Source organism: Phocoena sinus, chromosome 9 (assembly GCF_008692025.1).
Source record: "Phocoena sinus isolate mPhoSin1 chromosome 9, mPhoSin1.pri, whole genome shotgun sequence".
Lineage (NCBI taxonomy): Eukaryota > Metazoa > Chordata > Mammalia > Artiodactyla > Phocoenidae > Phocoena > Phocoena sinus.
Window position 1 is genome coordinate 56,158,231 of NC_045771.1, and position 16,577 is coordinate 56,174,807.

The following is a 16,577-nucleotide window of genomic DNA, read 5'->3' on the forward strand; positions in this document are numbered from 1 at the left end:
CAATTATTGATTTTTAAAAGGCAGGCAGTAAAATACTTTGACAGTAGATTCATTGGAAAATAGAGACTCTTTATCTCCTTATCACTTTATCCTAGGATTTCTTTCAGTTTAAAAGCATGAGGCCATCTTTTTACTAATTCGAGTAATTTTGAGAGGTAACTTGCTTTTTAAATTCCTGGTAGTATTTATAGATCTAATCGTTTTTTGTTTGCTTAATTTCTTTAGGTCATTGTGTCAATGAGTATAGCATTTGCTCAGCAAAGTGAACTATCTAGAATATCTGGGGAAAAAGAAGATGCTCCATCATCAAAACAAGCATCTGCTCTCTGTCAGGAAGAACATTATTTAAATGAAATGAAGTTATCACAAGGTCACTTTGGTTTTCAGATTTTCGAGGCAACAGACAAGAAATTTAAAGAAGAATTTAAACCACTTAGTAAAGAGTTAGGAGAAGATGGAAAGGAAGTTCTGTTATCAAACAAGGGTAATCTTGATGCTATACTAGAATCAAAGGACCGTGAACTGACTATTTCAGAAGAAATGTTCTCCAAAGATAAAACATTTATGGTCAGAGAATCTGTAAGTATGCTTCCTTCAGTATAAAAACTTATAAAAAAAAGTGTGGGGGCTTCCCTGGTGGCGCAGCGGTTGAGAGTCCGCCTGCCGATGCAGGGGACACGGGTTCGTGCCCCGGTCCGGGAAGATCCCACATGCCGCGCAGAGCGGCTGGGCCCGTGAGCCATGGCCGCTGAGCCTGCGTGTCCAGAGCCTGTGCTCCGCAATGGGAGAGGCCACAACGGTGAGAGGCCCGTGTACCGCAAAAAAAAAAAAAAAAAAGTGTGACTTTCCTCACTATAAAAATATTAACAGTAATACTGCTTAATGGAGAAGATAAGTATTCAGTTCAGTCTCAAATTGGGATTTTTAAAGTGTAAGAATAAATGACTTAGTATTATTATTAAATAAAACTAGTCAGATTCATAGTATTCCTACCTGTCCTGTTCACATTGTGCATGGTAAAACCTCATTGTAAGTTATACCTACATTAATTTTGTTTCAGTCAATTCAAGATCAGTTATACTACAATTTGGCAATATGTGTGATTAAAAGATTTGCTTAATTTAATAGGATAATATCACAAGGAAAGAGCTACCCATTTGAGAAGATAATTTAAAGCATTCTACTCTATTTATACTAATACTCTTCTTCTTTACTTATTCATTAATGGAGGATCTATCCTGTGTCTATACCTCAACTGTTTGGGCCTTTGACAGAATGTAGTAAATTCTGCTTCTTTTAAAATGATCTTAATACAATTTTTTTTTTTTTTTTTTTTTTTTGTGATACACGGGCCTCTCACTGTTGTGGCCTCTCCCATTGCGGAGCACAGGCTCCGGTCGCTCAGACTCAGCGGCCATGGCTCACAGGCCCAGCCGCTCCGCGGCATGTGGGATCTTCCCGGGCCGGGGCACGAACCCGTGTCCCCCGCATCGGCAGGCGGACTCTCAACCACTGCGCCACCAGGGAAGCCTCAGATTTTTTATTCATGTTCATGATAGGTTACACCTTTTTAGAGGCATATTCAATTAAAATTGTCAACTCTTTATGAAGTGCAAAGTTGTGAGGTAATCATGTAAACCTCTTTAATTTGCAAGCAACTGTTTAAGGCAGAATGATTTGTTTAAGTAGTAGCTCTTCAGGAATTGAGGTACTTGTTGAAACCCATCAAGGGGTGGACTTCTTATGAGAATGAGAAAGTGGAATATAAGGCTTTTATTTCCAAATAGAAATTATTGAAGTTTGTTTCTGATCAAGCATCTCTCTCTAGTACTTTGATGACCACTGCATAATATAAATTAAAGAGATAAAATTTCTCTTTTTATAAATTTAATTTTAAAATATAAGTATTCCATTTATATTATTTCCTTATAAAATGTCAAGAGAAATAATGGAGTTATTCATTAAGAGTATAAGAAATCTTGAATGTCTTTCTTAATTCTCCTCCCTTAGATTACATCTGAAATAACTGATAGTTACTTTGCTTTTGGAGAACAACATGTATAATGATAATAAACTAACTTCACAGTGATTTGAAATTATAATTAAGACAAATTTTTAAAATTATTTATGTTTTAGTTTTAATAATGGGAATTTTAAAATGAGGTGCTTTGTGGGATTAGTATTAGAATTACTTTTGTTTGTATTTAAAATATCAGTGCTGACAGATTTCCACAAAATGTTTTATGGTTGAAATTTTAATTAATTAATTTTTTACTGTTACAGCTCCATGATGAGATTTTGGTATCAAGTATAGATGCTTCTAGACAACTAATGTTAAATGAAGAACAGTTAGAAGATATGAGGCAGGAACTTGTACGACAATACCAAGAACATCAACAGGCAACGGAACTTTTAAGGCAGGCACACATGCGGCAGATGGAGAGACAGCGAGAAGACCAGGAACAGCTGCAAGAAGAGATCAAGAGACTGAATAAACAATTAGCCCAGGTATGGGACCCAGAGTCCCTTTCCTCCCCAATTAAAATAGCATTGTTCTTTATATAGCTTTTTTATTTTTTTAAGTCAGAATTATTTCCGTGATATGAATAAATACAAATATTTAACATCAGGAACAGACTCCACCAGCACAACAGCCTAAGATCTTGTTAGGGACACCTAACTCAACCTTGGAGTGCACTATCTCTCTACTGTTTGACATATCTGCCTTTTTAGGCATTGAAAAAGTGGTTACAAGGCTGTTTGTTTTTAAACATTCCATTGACCATACATGGCAAAAGTACTTTGACAGTTTTGGAAATTCTTTGTGCTGAGGTGCAGTTGATATTCAGTTTTCCCACGTTTATTTATAGTTTTGTGAGCACACCAATTAGCACCTCCAAGGTTTACCTTTATCTGTCTTTATTCTATCTTTTTAATCATGAATGGAAATCTGAAGTATGTTTCTGGAACTTTCTCCAGGGAAACATCTCTTCTTGATTTGAGAAATGCAGATTTACATAATGTTCTTACCACTTTCTTGACTAAATTTACATATTCCTTGGTATTTGGGAGCTGGATTCTTTTCAATTGCTGTATATAATATACTCACAAAATCATCGTAGAAAAGCAAATATTTATGTAAAAGTTCTTATAAAAACAAATTTATTCAATTTATTTTGAAAAGTTAAGGTACAACAAGAGATAACAAATAGAGAACTCTTGAAATATAGTTTCAGATATAGAATAATAGGAAAATTGGGAGTTGAACGTAAGATATATCATTTGGAAAAATTAATTATGCTTTTCTTCATTGCATTTTGTGAATTTAAACTTCTGAATTTTCAATGCAAAACTTGCATATAAAAATAATATTAACTGAGCTGCAAAAATTGCTTAATATTTAGGCCTAATTAACTTTTTTTTAAGTTTCAAATTTTGCATTGAACTTTATATATGCTTTTAACCCCTAATCATGGAAGATGAAGCAGCGTAGAACCAGGGCCTGTTGGTTCCAGGGGGTTAAAAGAAGTCTGCTTAATATTCCTGCTTTTTCCTTCTATCGCAAACAATATTCTCTCATGACCTTTTTTCTTATTTAGAGATCCTCAATAGATAATGAAAACCTGGTTTCAGAGAGAGAGAGGGTGCTTTTAGAGGAGCTGGAAGCACTAAAGCAGCTGTCTCTAGCTGGAAGAGAGAAGCTGTGTTGTGAGCTGCGCAACAGCAGTACGCAAACACAGGTAGTATGGACTTTGACCCACCTAGGAGCAGTGGATCCACAATGCAGTAGGATCTGTGTGTCTTTGTTGTTTGTGTGAAATGTATTTTTTATAGGTATGATCTTAACATATTTGTGATTGTTTACGTTTAAGGTAGGTGGGGTCAAGATGCCTTACATTCCATTTAAGGTAATTTGAATCTGACAGTGGTTTAGCAACAGCTGTTGTTTCACCAAGGAGCAGAGTAACCTAACAAACTTTATTGTTGCATTATAGCATGCCTTAGCTTGAACCCATTAAACTTTTTTTCATCTGTGCACCAGACTGTTTTTATCTTTTTTGATAATGCTAATCTCTTGATAAAATATAGTTAAATACTCTCTCAAACAGTATCTGTTTTGCACGCAGAGGTTTCTTCTGTTTCATGTCATAACAGTATAGAAGAATGACATGCTATTTCCAAGATGACAGGTTTTCTTTCTATTTTGTCCTCTCTATCTTTTTACAAACTTAAACAGAATGTAAATGAAAACCAAGGAGAAATTGAGGAGCAGACCTTTAAAGAAAAGGAATTGGACAGAAAACCTGAAGAGGTGCCTCCTGAAATTCTGTCCACTGAAAGGTATACAGAATGCATATTTTTTCAATGTAAAGTGAGTTAAAATAGTTGTCTCAATATTATAAACTTTATTTGTCCTTATTTTTATTTTGTACATTTATTTTATTTGTACATTGTACTCTATGTAAAAAATCAGTATTTGATGATTAAATAGACAAATCAAAAAAATCTTTTGTATATAAAGTAATTTTATTGGATATTGATCATATACTTCACTCAGTGAATGATAAAGCATTCTTTGGGTATTGAACCTTTCTTGATAAATTTTATTCTGCTCATATGCCATTTTTTATCCTAAAAAACAAAGTTGTGCTTGTGAGTTTATTCCTTCACTGTTTGGACATGCATTCAGTATAAGCCACCCCCTGGTTTGTTCATGACGAGAAAAAAAATGATTTTAGTGATAGTCTGCATTTAACTTCTTTCATGCATTTACTTTATAACAGATGAGACCTTTTAATCCACATCCCACATTTTTAGAGGAATAAATTAATGATCCGATGTTAACAAAACTTTCCCTTACTTTGATTTTATAGAGATTAATATGAAAATGAGAGTAGTTACCCTACATTAATATTAGGAGTTTAAGCACGGTATTTTTTTTTTTAACATCTTTATTGGGGTATAATTGCTTTACAATGGTGTGTTAGTTTCTGCTTTATAGCAAAGTGAATCAGTTATACATATACATATGTTCCCATATCTCTTCCCTCTTGCCTCTCCCTCCCTCCCACCTTCCCTATCCCACCCCTCCAGGCGGTCACAAAGCACCAAGCCGATATCCCTGTGCCATGCGGCTGCTTCCCACTAGCTATCTACCTTACGTTTTTTAGTGTGTATATATCCATGACTCTCTCTCGCCCTGTCACAGCTCACCCTTCCCCCTCCCCATATCCTCAAGTCCGTTCTCCAGTAGGCCTGTAAGCACAGTATTTTAAAATTTGTTTCGGTCAAATGAAAATAATTTCTCTAATTTTAAATTAAAACTAATATCTACTAACTTAATTTCCTCCTTTTCCAATCTGTGACTTCAACCCTCTGTGTCCTGCTAACCTCCTTCCTCAGCTTGCATGGAGGAATTTGGCCCCTAAGATTTTGGCTTCCCCATTGGATCATCAGTATGGAACACAGTCAGTATGGAACTCAAACAAGAAAGACAGTGTATGAAAATTAGAGTTACCATGGCAATATAAAATAAACAAAATGTTTATTTTATATTATTTATCTCTAATTAGTATATTTTTAAAATTATACAGTGTTTAATTTTTAGGAATTTATGTAGTGAGTGTTGATAAATGAGTATTCCTATTTATTTCTTTTTACCATCATATTAATTTTAATCACTTCTCTTATGTAGAAATATTTTCAAATTATCCTAGTCCGGGGGTGTTTGGGGCTTGAACAAAACCTCAGAAAAAGTTATAGAAATAAAACCCTTTACTTACTTCCTACTAATAACTAAATTATTTAGAGTTTTATTTTTAATCTCCTTGCTTATGTAACCAGAGAACTTGATCTAGGTGTAAAAATAGAACTTTTTCACTTGACAAATACTGAAGGAAGACCGCTCCATTTATTACTTTGTCTTAAAATAGTTATGTCACGTGCCTGTGAAAACAGATATCCTTTAACCAGCTTGTCAGTGAATCTCCCATAGTGTGAAGTTGAGAAACTGTCTTAAGTCAGAGGACCTTTAACATGAAAGTTTCTTATTTTGTCTCCATGTATTAAATATATAGTTTGCCACTGTAGTACCTTTGTTGAATTAAGCTGTTAGGACAAGAGAGTTGTTTAGTTATTCAAAAGGTTAATCAGTTAACCTTCTGAGTCACCATTTATGGAAGTATATTTCTTGACACATGAAGATGTTTGTGTTGAGGAAAAATGAAAGCTTATGAAAACACTTTGTCCAGGATAATCCCACTTTTGTTTTTAAAATGTCTGTATTTATGAGAGAGGAAGAGGAGGGAAAATGTCTAGAAGGCTAGACATTAAAATGTTAACCGTGATTATCTGTGAGTACTAAGATATTTTGGTGGGTGGTTAGGAGCATTTTTAAAAATTTTTAAAATAAGAATGTATTACCTGTAAAAAACGAGAGATGCACTATTAATTCCATTTGGTTGAAAATAGGTTCCTTCTCCTGGCTGAAATGAGTGTGGTGTATGTAACTTGAGAAGTTTCTGTCTCTGGAGCAGATAAAATAACCAACTGCTTGGGGTATATTACCTCTGGTGTTAGCAGATAATGAAATTGTACTATAGACCTTTTTAAAAACAGGTCTCTGCCTGTTTTTGTAATTTAACCATGTAGATCATCACCATTAAGTTACAGAAATACAAGCATATTTTTTTCTGGTGGAATTTTTGAATTTATTTTAAAATATATTATTTAACATAAAAGAAGATTAAATGTAAAATATATAAGAGTAACCATCAATGGTATTACCAGCTCAATAACTTGCATGTGCTTAGGTACTGCCACACTTTTTAAAACTGAAATTTTGCATCTCCCTAAAATTTTCTTCTAATTTGCAAACTCTACTGGCTTAAAATTTTAGTTATTTGATTTCTTTCAGGTCAGTAAAATGCTGCACATTTTCAAAAAATATTATAGTTCACTGATGAAAATTTTTCAGAAGAAAACAAAATTTATAATTATAAAATAAATATAAAAAGCACTTCATTGTAAGTGCTATTGCATATTATTGTAATAGGATCATATGACATTTTATTTTTTAAGTCAAATATTTTGTAGTGTATTTTTTTGTGGAACATAAGTGTTTGCTTTAAAAAGATTAAATATTTTAATAAATGTTTCCTTATCTGTACAGGTATACACTCCAGAAAGCTAATAGCAGACTTCTGAAGATCCTCTTAGAAGTTGTAAAGACAACAGCAGCTGTTGAAGAAACAATTGGTCGCCATGTCCTTGGTATTCTAGATAGATCTAGTAAAGGCCAGTCATTGACCAGCCTGATTTGGAGGTCAGAAGCAGAGACACCAATAAAGTCGTGTGTCCATGAGGAACACACAGGAGGTAAAAGTTTTATATGCTGTTGAAACTCTTGTCACTATCTTCAGTAAATCTTGCTGAGTTCAGGGCACTTTACTAGTGTTGAAAATACAGAAGAGAGAATATTAAAGTATTTTCCAATAAAAAGACCTCCAAACACAAATACACTAGAGCCACTCTTCTTAAGACACCGTTATTGTTTAGCATTTGCAAATGGGTGTCTTAGAGTTGTCATTACATATACTCAGGGTTATTACTCTGCTACGTAGACCAAAGGCTGTTTAATTTCCCCACCAATAAAAGAAAAATTCCATATCACCACTCAGGTCTCTTACCAATATCTGTGAGGTATAACCAACATTCTGAAACCACTCTCTAAAGGGAAGAGTTTTTGTCAGGTGGAGAAAGATAGGATCTGGACGCTTGGACCAGAAGATCAAGGCCTTCCTTCACTACCATTCCATACCCAAGAACTTCTCCCCAGTTGGAAGCCAGTCATCTAAAAATAAAAATGCCAGTTTATGCAATTTTTGAGAACATTCTGTTTGTTAAGTTTCATGTGGAGCAAGGAGAAGAAATTATCCCACTTAGAGAAAGTTTACTTAATTACAGGTTGGCCAGTAATATGTTTCTAAGTGCAGAGAAAAGCTTGATTTGGAATTTTGAGTAAAATTGATTTTAAAAACTTAGTTGAATTCAAAGATAATTTTAAAAACTGCTTTTAGTAAAGTAAGAGCTGAAATAATACTGTAACTTTAAACTTTTAAACTCACTCTTTTGAAACGTCGTAGAAGTATTTTTTTTTAATTAACTTCACTCTTGGTAAAGTTCTCAGTCGAGGGCTATGTTTTTTCTGCATGTGAATCTTGATGTATAGAAAAGAATTAAGTAATATTTTCTTGATCTCATTGTAAAAGTATTTATCAAATTATGTTTTTTTAAAAACAATTATCTCATAAACTAGCTTCACTTAACCATTTGGGAAAGGGGGCATTTTGCTGTGCTGCAGGTAAGACCTACACCATATTCAAAAGACACTCTGAGGAATGTTCTGTACATTACAAGAATATTTTGTGCTTTTTTTGTTAGCAGTTCTAGACACTTCTCCAAGTGGTTGCTGAAGTATTCGGCAAACAGCATTTTTTTTTTTTAATAAATTTATTTACTTGTTTGTTTATGGCTGCATTGGGTCTTCGTTGCTGTGCGCAGGCTTTCTCTAGTTGTAGAGAGTGGGGGCTACTCTTCATTGCAGTGTACGGGCTTCTCATTGTGGTGGCTTCTCTTGTTGCAGAGCATGGGCTCTAGGCACGTGGGCTTCAGTAGTTGTGGCACACGGCTCAGTAGTTGTGGCTCGTGGGCTCTAGAGTGCAGGCTCAGTAGTTGTGGCGCATGGGCTTAGTTGTTCCGCAGCATGTGGGATCTTCCTGAACCAGGGCTCGAACCCATGTCCCCTGCATTGGCAGGCGGATTCTTTTGTTTGTTTGTTTTTTGCGGTACACGGGCCTCTCACTGTTGTGACCTCTCCCGCTGCGGAGCACAGGCTCCGGACGTGCAGGCTCAGCGGCCATGGCTCACGGGCCCAGCCGCTCCGCGGCATGTGGGATCTTCCTGGACCAAGGCACGAACCCGTGTCCCCTGCATCGGCAGGCAGATTCTCAACCACTGCGCCACCAGGGAAGCCCCAAACAATGTATCTTAAAAGACAGCAAACTCGCTTTCAGAGCAGTGTTCCCATAGTTATAAAAAGGAATAAATTGGTAATTTGTTGTTGTTGTTGTGTTACTTTTATTTTATTTATTTATTTTAAATTTTTATTGGAGTATAGTTGCTTTATAATGTGTTAGTTTCTACTATACAGCAAAGTGAATCAGCTATACCTGTATCCCCTCTTTTTGGGATTTCCTTCCCATTTAGGTCACCACAGAGCATTGAGTAGAGTTCCTGTGCTGTACAATAGTTCTCATTAGTTATCTGTTTTATACATAGTATCAGTAATGTATATATGTCAATCCCACTCTCCCAATTCATCCCCCCCCACCCCCCGCTCTTGGTATCCATGCATTTGTTCTCTACGTCTGTGTCTCTGTTTTTCTGCTTTGTAAATAAGATTGTCTATACCAAGTTTTTCAGATTCCACATATATGCATTAATATATGATAGTCTTTCTCACTTCACTCTGTATGACAGTCTCTAGGTCCATCCACGTCTCTACAAATGACCCAATTTCGTTCCTTTTTATGGCTGTGTAATATTCTGTTGTATATATGTACCACATCTTCTTTTTCCATTCCTCTGGTGATGGACATTTAGGTTGTTTCCATGTCCTGGCTATTGTAAATAGTGCTGCTGTGAACATTGGGGTGTATGTGTCTTTTTGAGTTATGGTTTTCTCTGGGTATATGCACAGTAGTGGGATTGGTGGGTCACATGGTAGTTCTATTTTTAGTTTTTTTAAGGATCTCCCATATTGTTTCTCCAAAATGGCTGTATCAATTTACATTTCCACCAACAGTGCAAGAGGTTTCCCTTTTCTTCACACCCTCTCTAGCTTTTATTGTTTGTAGATTTTGTGATGATGGCCATTCTGACCGGTATGAAGTGATAACCTCATTGTAATTTTGATTTGCATTTCTCTAATAATTAGTGATGCTGAGCATCTTTTCATGTGTTTGTTGGCCATCTGTATGTCTTCTTTGCAGAAATGTCTATTTAGGTCTTCTGCGCATATTTTGATAGGGTTGTTTGTTTTTTTGATACCAAGCTGCATGAGCTGCTTGTATATTTTGGAGATTAATCCTTTGTTAGTTGCTTCATTTGCAAATATTTTCTCCCATTCTGAGGGTTGTCTTTTCATATTGTTTATAGTTTCCTTTGCTGTGCAAAAGCTTTTAAGTTTCATATGGTCCCATTTGTTTATTTTTGTTTTTATTTTCATTATTCTAGGAGGTGGGTCAAAAAGGATCTTGCTGTGATTATGTGATTATGTTTAATTTACGTCAGAGTGTTTCGCCTGTTTTTCCTCTACGAGTCTTATAGTATCTGGCCTTACATTTAGGTCTTTAATGCATTTTGAGTTTATTTTTGTGTATGGTGTTAGGGAGTGTTCTAATTTCATTCTTTTACATGTAGCATAGAGGATTATGTTATATTCCTTTTCTGTGAGAAGGCAGACTTGGAAGGACATCTGATCTACTAGCCTACTTTCTTATGCATGGTTATGCATCTAAGTCTCCCAGTATAGATTAAATATGTCTATGTCCTATTTTAAGATATCCAGTAATAGTTTTTCAATTATAAGTAATTAAATCAGTTCAGTTATACAGTTGTATTGAACAATGTCTTTTTGCTCTTTGCTTTACACCAATTCTCAGTCCAGTGAAGGAGGCACTGAAATTCCGATTCAAGGCAAAATAAAACCATGGTACTTAATGTTTTACTTAATACCACTTTATGTATTTGAATCAATTAAGCCTTTTGAAATAAATATTTAATTATTTAACTGTTAATAGATACTGAAAGAATAATATTAAGATACAAAAGGAAAAATTAAATCCTCTGCTAAGAAATATAGTACGAAGACTAGTAAAGCAGAGTTAAGAAATTTGCTGGTGTTATGTGTAATTTCCATTTAATTAGTTTTTATATTCTTATGTTTGCCAGTGATGTGCTAGTCTTAGTAACAAAATTAGGAAGATCACTAGTATCATTTGGGGGCACTTAGATTCACTTTGCATCTTGAAGGAAATATTGAATTAATAGAATTTATAATTTAAAACTGAAGAAGATAATATCTTTAAAATACTGACACCATGTTCCATACATAAGAATTTTTCTGATGTTTCTTCAGATTTTTAATGAAAGTATTATTGTAAAAACTAAAATGAACTTTTGAAATATTTCTTTTATGTCTTATTTAATATAACAAAAAGCTCAGTTTTAATCTGATCATGAAGGAACTCTTGCTTTTCAATTTTTATATATGACCTTTTGTTGTGAGCAGTAGCACTTGTAATCTGTTTGCAGCCCTCAAGTCTGAACTTGTTTAGAGTTTAAACATGTGTGGACTTGTTAACTCTCTAAAAAAATAAATAATTGACTTGCTAATGTTTGCTTCCTCGTAAGAGCAACCTAGTTTATGAATTTGAAGGGAAATTTTGAGCCAATGTGAAATCGCTTGAACTTGAGTGAATATTAGACTAGTTCATAAAAATGAGTTCCCCTAGGATGTGTTGAAAGAAGAGGTCCTTTAGGTCTACACTGTGATGGTTCAGTAGTAAAATACATATACCTCCCCCTTAGAAGACCAGGGACTAAATCTTACTTGCTGCAGATTTTTTTGGAGCAGTGTGTTGTTACAGCAAGAATACTGGATTAGTATGAGGAGATCCTTGTTTTAGCTCACTGTGACCTTGAGCAAGTCTCTTAGCCTCCTGGGGCCTCACTTCAGTTTACTCATCTGTTAAGTGTAACAGTCACACAAGAGTCAGTGGTTTCCGTTTGGAACCCCAGAGATCTTCAGGCCACTGGGGCAGGGGAATGCTCTATCCTATCACCCACCCTGCTTAAACTGAGAAGCTTGTTGCTATCTGTATGGAATGAACATGGTAAAATCCATTAAAAAAGTGACTGAAGACCTTTTGAATAACCATCATCTACCACGTTTAAGACACAGATCTGAGTGGTTGGCCAATCTGAAATCATGATTCTGTTCACCAAACTGGTCATTCTGAGATTTCTATTGGCATTTTATGAAATTGCCCTGCCAATTTATCTTTTTCTTGCCAAAGACTAGTTATAATAAATACAGTACAAGTTTGATGTTGTTCTCATTCCTTTATTTCACTGATGTAAACAAAGTTCTGTATCTTCATTGGAACATATTTGATTATTTTTATTCGTTTGTTTATATCTTCAAAATGTTATCAGTAAAATACATTAAGCTGGTTCACATCTTCATATTTTCTAGGTACTTTAATGTCTATTTTTTTATTAGCCATTTAAAAAATTAACATTCAGTGGCTTTTTTTTTTTTTTTTGCGGTACGCGGGCCTCTCACTGCTGTGGCCTCTCCCGTTGCGGAGCGCAGGCTCCGGACGCGCAGGCTCAGCGGCCATGGCTCACGGGCCCAGCCTCCCCGCAGCATGTGGGATCTTCCCGGACCGGGGCACGAACCCATGTCCCCTGTATCAGTAGGCCGACTCTCAACCACTGCGTCACCAGGGAAGCCCTTCAGTGGCTTTTTATAAGCCATTTTGTTTTATATATCCTTTGTATTTTGTGTTTGAGATTTGCTCCCATGCAATATATATAGTATCTTCAGGTTTTTTCCTCACCATGGATTCCTTCTCTGTACCCTAGAACATGCTGATACCTTCATAATTTTTTTAAAAAATTGTTTTTTCTCAGCTTTGCTCCCCCCTTAAGGTAAACTGCAACAAACTCTATGTGAGATTAGACCATCTCTTGCTTCCACCAGCTTTGGTTTCTGTTTCTATAGTACCAAAGCTGTTCTAAGGACAGCAGTGACCTTCTGATTGTCACAGCCAGTAGCATCTTCTCAGTCCTTGTCCCGTTTGACTTTCTAGACAAATAACATTATTGAAGTCTCTCTCTTTCTGAAACATCCTCTTCTTGTCTCCTGGAACATCTCTTTCCTGTCTTTCTCTGACTTTTTTTTTTACACAGGTTCTTCTGTTGGCTTATGCTCCAACCGTGTTTGTCCTCTTCTCACTAAATATTGCTCCTAAGGCAAATGTGTCTACTTCCAGGTTTCAACTCTCACTTTTCTACAGTGACTCCTAAGTCTCTACAGACCCATATTTCCAGAAGTTGACTTCTCTCCTCCACATAGCCCATTAACACTTCAGACTAATCATTTTTCATGCTTACTCTGTATACTTTCTCCTAATTTTTTAGTATTTCTCTTAATGACTCTTCTGTCCTCTAAGAATCATCTAAGCTGGAAACCCAGAGTCATCTTTTACTACTTTTCTTTCTCTCTTGTCTTATACATTCAGTTTTTTCCAACCTGTGACCAGCCCCCGTCCGTCTTTTTTTTTTTTTTTTTTTTTTTTTTTTGCAGTACGCGGGCCTCTCACTGTTGTGGCCTCTCCCGTTGCGGAGCACAGGCTCCGGACGCGCAGGCTCAGCGGCCATGGCTCATGGGACCAGCCGCTCTGCGGCATGTGGGATCTTCCCGGACTGGGGCACGAACCCGTGTCCCCTGCATCGGCAGGCGGACTCTCAACCACTGCGCCACCAGGGAAGCCCCCCCGTCCGTCTTTAACATTTCTTATCTGGGCAATTGAAATAGTATTCTAACCAGACTCTTCTCCTTCTCCAACCCTTCCTCTGCATTGCTGCAGTTTGCTTCCTGATTCACACATTTGATATTATCTTCCTGCTCAAATAGCGATTTACTTCCCCATTATTTATAACAAAAAAACCCAGGTTCCTGAAAAATTTAAGACCATTCACAACTTGGATCCAGCCTACTTTCTAGCGACCTTTTTTCTGCTCTCTCCCCTACTTCATCCTTGCTTCGCCACGTACTTGCACACCACAAAGCTGCCTTGATTGCCCATCATATCAGACTATCATCTTTCCTCAGATTTGTCAGATTCTCTGTATCCATTAAAAGGAAGTGTCCCTAGAATGCATTTAATTCCTTAGATAAAGGTGCTATATTACATAGGTAATTTTAGTTTTTTTAACACCAGTTGTAAACTAATATTTCTTGCTTCCATAACTTCATCAAAAATATCATTTATTTTCTAGACCACGTTAATTTTATTTACTGGCTTTGTAATATACATTGTACTGTATCTGAACTCATTTTGAATTCTGAGATCATTTTGAACTCATGAATATTTATAAACTGTTAATCTCTATTATCAAGACATTCAGTTTTGAATATGTAGAATAATGTAAGTAAATACCAGTCTAGTTGTTGTTTTTCAGTTTTGAAAATAAAAATGCAAAATGAAATTGTATTTGCTGCTACACTAAGAATTAGACAAACCTATGTATTAGCAAACATTTAAAGTCATTTTCTCTAGGGACTTCCTTGGTGGTCCAGTGGTTGACTTTGCCTTCCAATGCAGGGGATGTGGGTTCGATCCCTGTCGGGGAGCTAAGATCCCACATGCCTCACTGGCCAAAAAACCAAAACATAAAACAGAAGCAATATTGTAACAAATTCAATAAAGACCTTAAAAAAGAAAAAAGGTCCATACGATGTCATTTTCTAGAATGCAGTTTTGGATTCTTCAGCCAGTGACTTACACAGAGGAGGTGCTTAGTGAATGTTGAATTGTGCTGGGACTTCCCTGGTGGCACAATGGTTAAGAATCCACCTGCCAATGCAGGGTACACAGGTTCAAGCCATGGTCTGGGAAGATCCCACATGCTGCGGAGCAACTAAGCCCATGCGCCACAACTACTGAAGCCCAGGAGCCTAGAGCCCTTGCTCCACAACAAGAGAAACCACCACAGTGAGAAGCCCACGCATTGCAACAAAGAGTAGCCCCCGCTTGCCGCAGCTAGAGAAAGCCCCGCGCGCAGCAACAGAGGCCCAAGGCAGCCAAAAATAAATAAATAAAATGTTGAATTGTGCTGAGTTCAGATCTTGTATCTGAAACCGCATCTGATATCATTACTACATGAGATTGAGAGACTTCCATATGACACCAGCTACTTTAGCAAGACTTTTTAATAAGTAGCTCTTATTCTCCTGGGTGATTGTATCAAGCTGAATGTTTATTTCCATTGGAAATTACAATTTCTTGTGACTTTAATTTGTTAACTTTGTACAGTTACTGATAAGAAGTATGTACTACTTGTAGTAAAAGAATAGGTGATTCCTCTTCAGGAAATTTCATTGTTCACTTGTAACATGCTGCCCACAGATAAGTACTGTATTCCCTGGCAGTGATAAATAACATTTGCTTTTATTTCAGTTTAGAGAAAACACTTCTAAAGCTTTATCTTCTGCCCATGTAAACTCAGTTTTCTTTACATAAGAAAAAAAGACTAGTGTGGAAACACAAGTCCATAGTTAAAATTAGAACTGCTTATTAGTCTAACCTTTTCCCAGGATAGCTATTACAAAAGTAGCAAGTTGCAAAAAGATTTTAGTCCCTTTTACTGTCTAGCCGAGCAGGTGATGCTGCCCAGTATAGTTCTTAGAAATCAAAGGGTCTGCTCCATGCAAAATCAAGCACTTCTGTCGTTCCATACACCTGGAATATCTCATTGCACAACGTTTTCTTTTTATGTTGTTGTTTAGATATTTGTTTTTCATTACACCATGTGTAATGTCCTTGCGGATAGGAGCCAAATCTTGCCACCTATGTGTCTCCATTACTTAGTAAACCCTACGCGATGAGCATTTAGTAAATATCTGTTGAAAGGTGTTTTAAATTTTTTATTAAAGAAAAAATACTAATTATCCCAAATATTAATTTCTGCCAAGCGCTATTAGCTAGCATGGCATTATTCTTCCCCTTCTTATACCTGGTAGGTTATCAAATAATATTACATTCTGTATTTGCCTATTTTATTTGTTTTGTTGCAGTGTTAACTAAGATACCTTATAGTTCCAATGATTTCAAGTTTTAATTTGATTTTATTTTGTAACCTTTTTTTTTACTATAATTATTATAATTGATTTATACCTTTAAAATAGTGTTATTCTGGTTACAGATGAATCTAAACCCTCTTATTCTGGAAGTGATATACCAAGGAGTGACAGTAGCATGTGGTCCAAAGTAACTGAGGAAGGAACGGAGCTGTCACAGCAGCTCATGAGAAGTGGCTTTACTGGAAATGAAATAGACCCTGAAAATGAAGAACTTATGCTGAACATTAGCTCTCGACTACAAGCGGCAGTTGAAAAACTCCTAGAAGCCATAAGTGAAACTAGTAGTCAGGTAACCTCCTTACGTTGCTAATATATACTGAGTTGGAAATAAGTTTTCTTTTAAGCCAGGGAACGAGGACTAAATGTTTTCTCTTTACTGTCTCACAGAAATCTAGTTTGTTTCCTCTTTAATAATTGGTTGTCTTTGTGACAACCAATTGCTGATGGAGTCTTTAAATTCTAAAATTCAGTGTTTTAATTTTCAGATTTTTCTAGACTCTTACACATTACTTTTTTTGATACCAAAAGAGATTTTAACTTTACCATTGTATGAAATATTCCATTATAATATATATTATTTATT

The 16,577-nt window shown here is 35.9% G+C and overlaps 1 protein-coding gene across 11 annotated transcripts in view; it reads left to right on the forward strand.

Moving 5' to 3' along the window:
• AKAP9 (A-kinase anchoring protein 9) overlaps nucleotides 1-16,577 on the forward strand; it is a 150,630-nt gene that overhangs the window by 78,464 nt on the left and 55,589 nt on the right. For 10 of the 11 annotated variants that reach the window (XM_032642522.1, XM_032642524.1, XM_032642525.1 and 7 more), the window contains 6 exons: nucleotides 226-579; nucleotides 2,284-2,508; nucleotides 3,600-3,740; nucleotides 4,238-4,341; nucleotides 7,172-7,377; nucleotides 16,057-16,283. In XM_032642522.1, the coding sequence (XP_032498413.1) occupies nucleotides 226-579; nucleotides 2,284-2,508; nucleotides 3,600-3,740; nucleotides 4,238-4,341; nucleotides 7,172-7,377; nucleotides 16,057-16,283 (1,257 nt within the window). The remainder of the gene's footprint in view (nucleotides 1-225; nucleotides 580-2,283; nucleotides 2,509-3,599; nucleotides 3,741-4,237; nucleotides 4,342-7,171; nucleotides 7,378-16,056; nucleotides 16,284-16,577) is intronic. The other variant, XM_032642528.1, reaches the window with a different exon arrangement.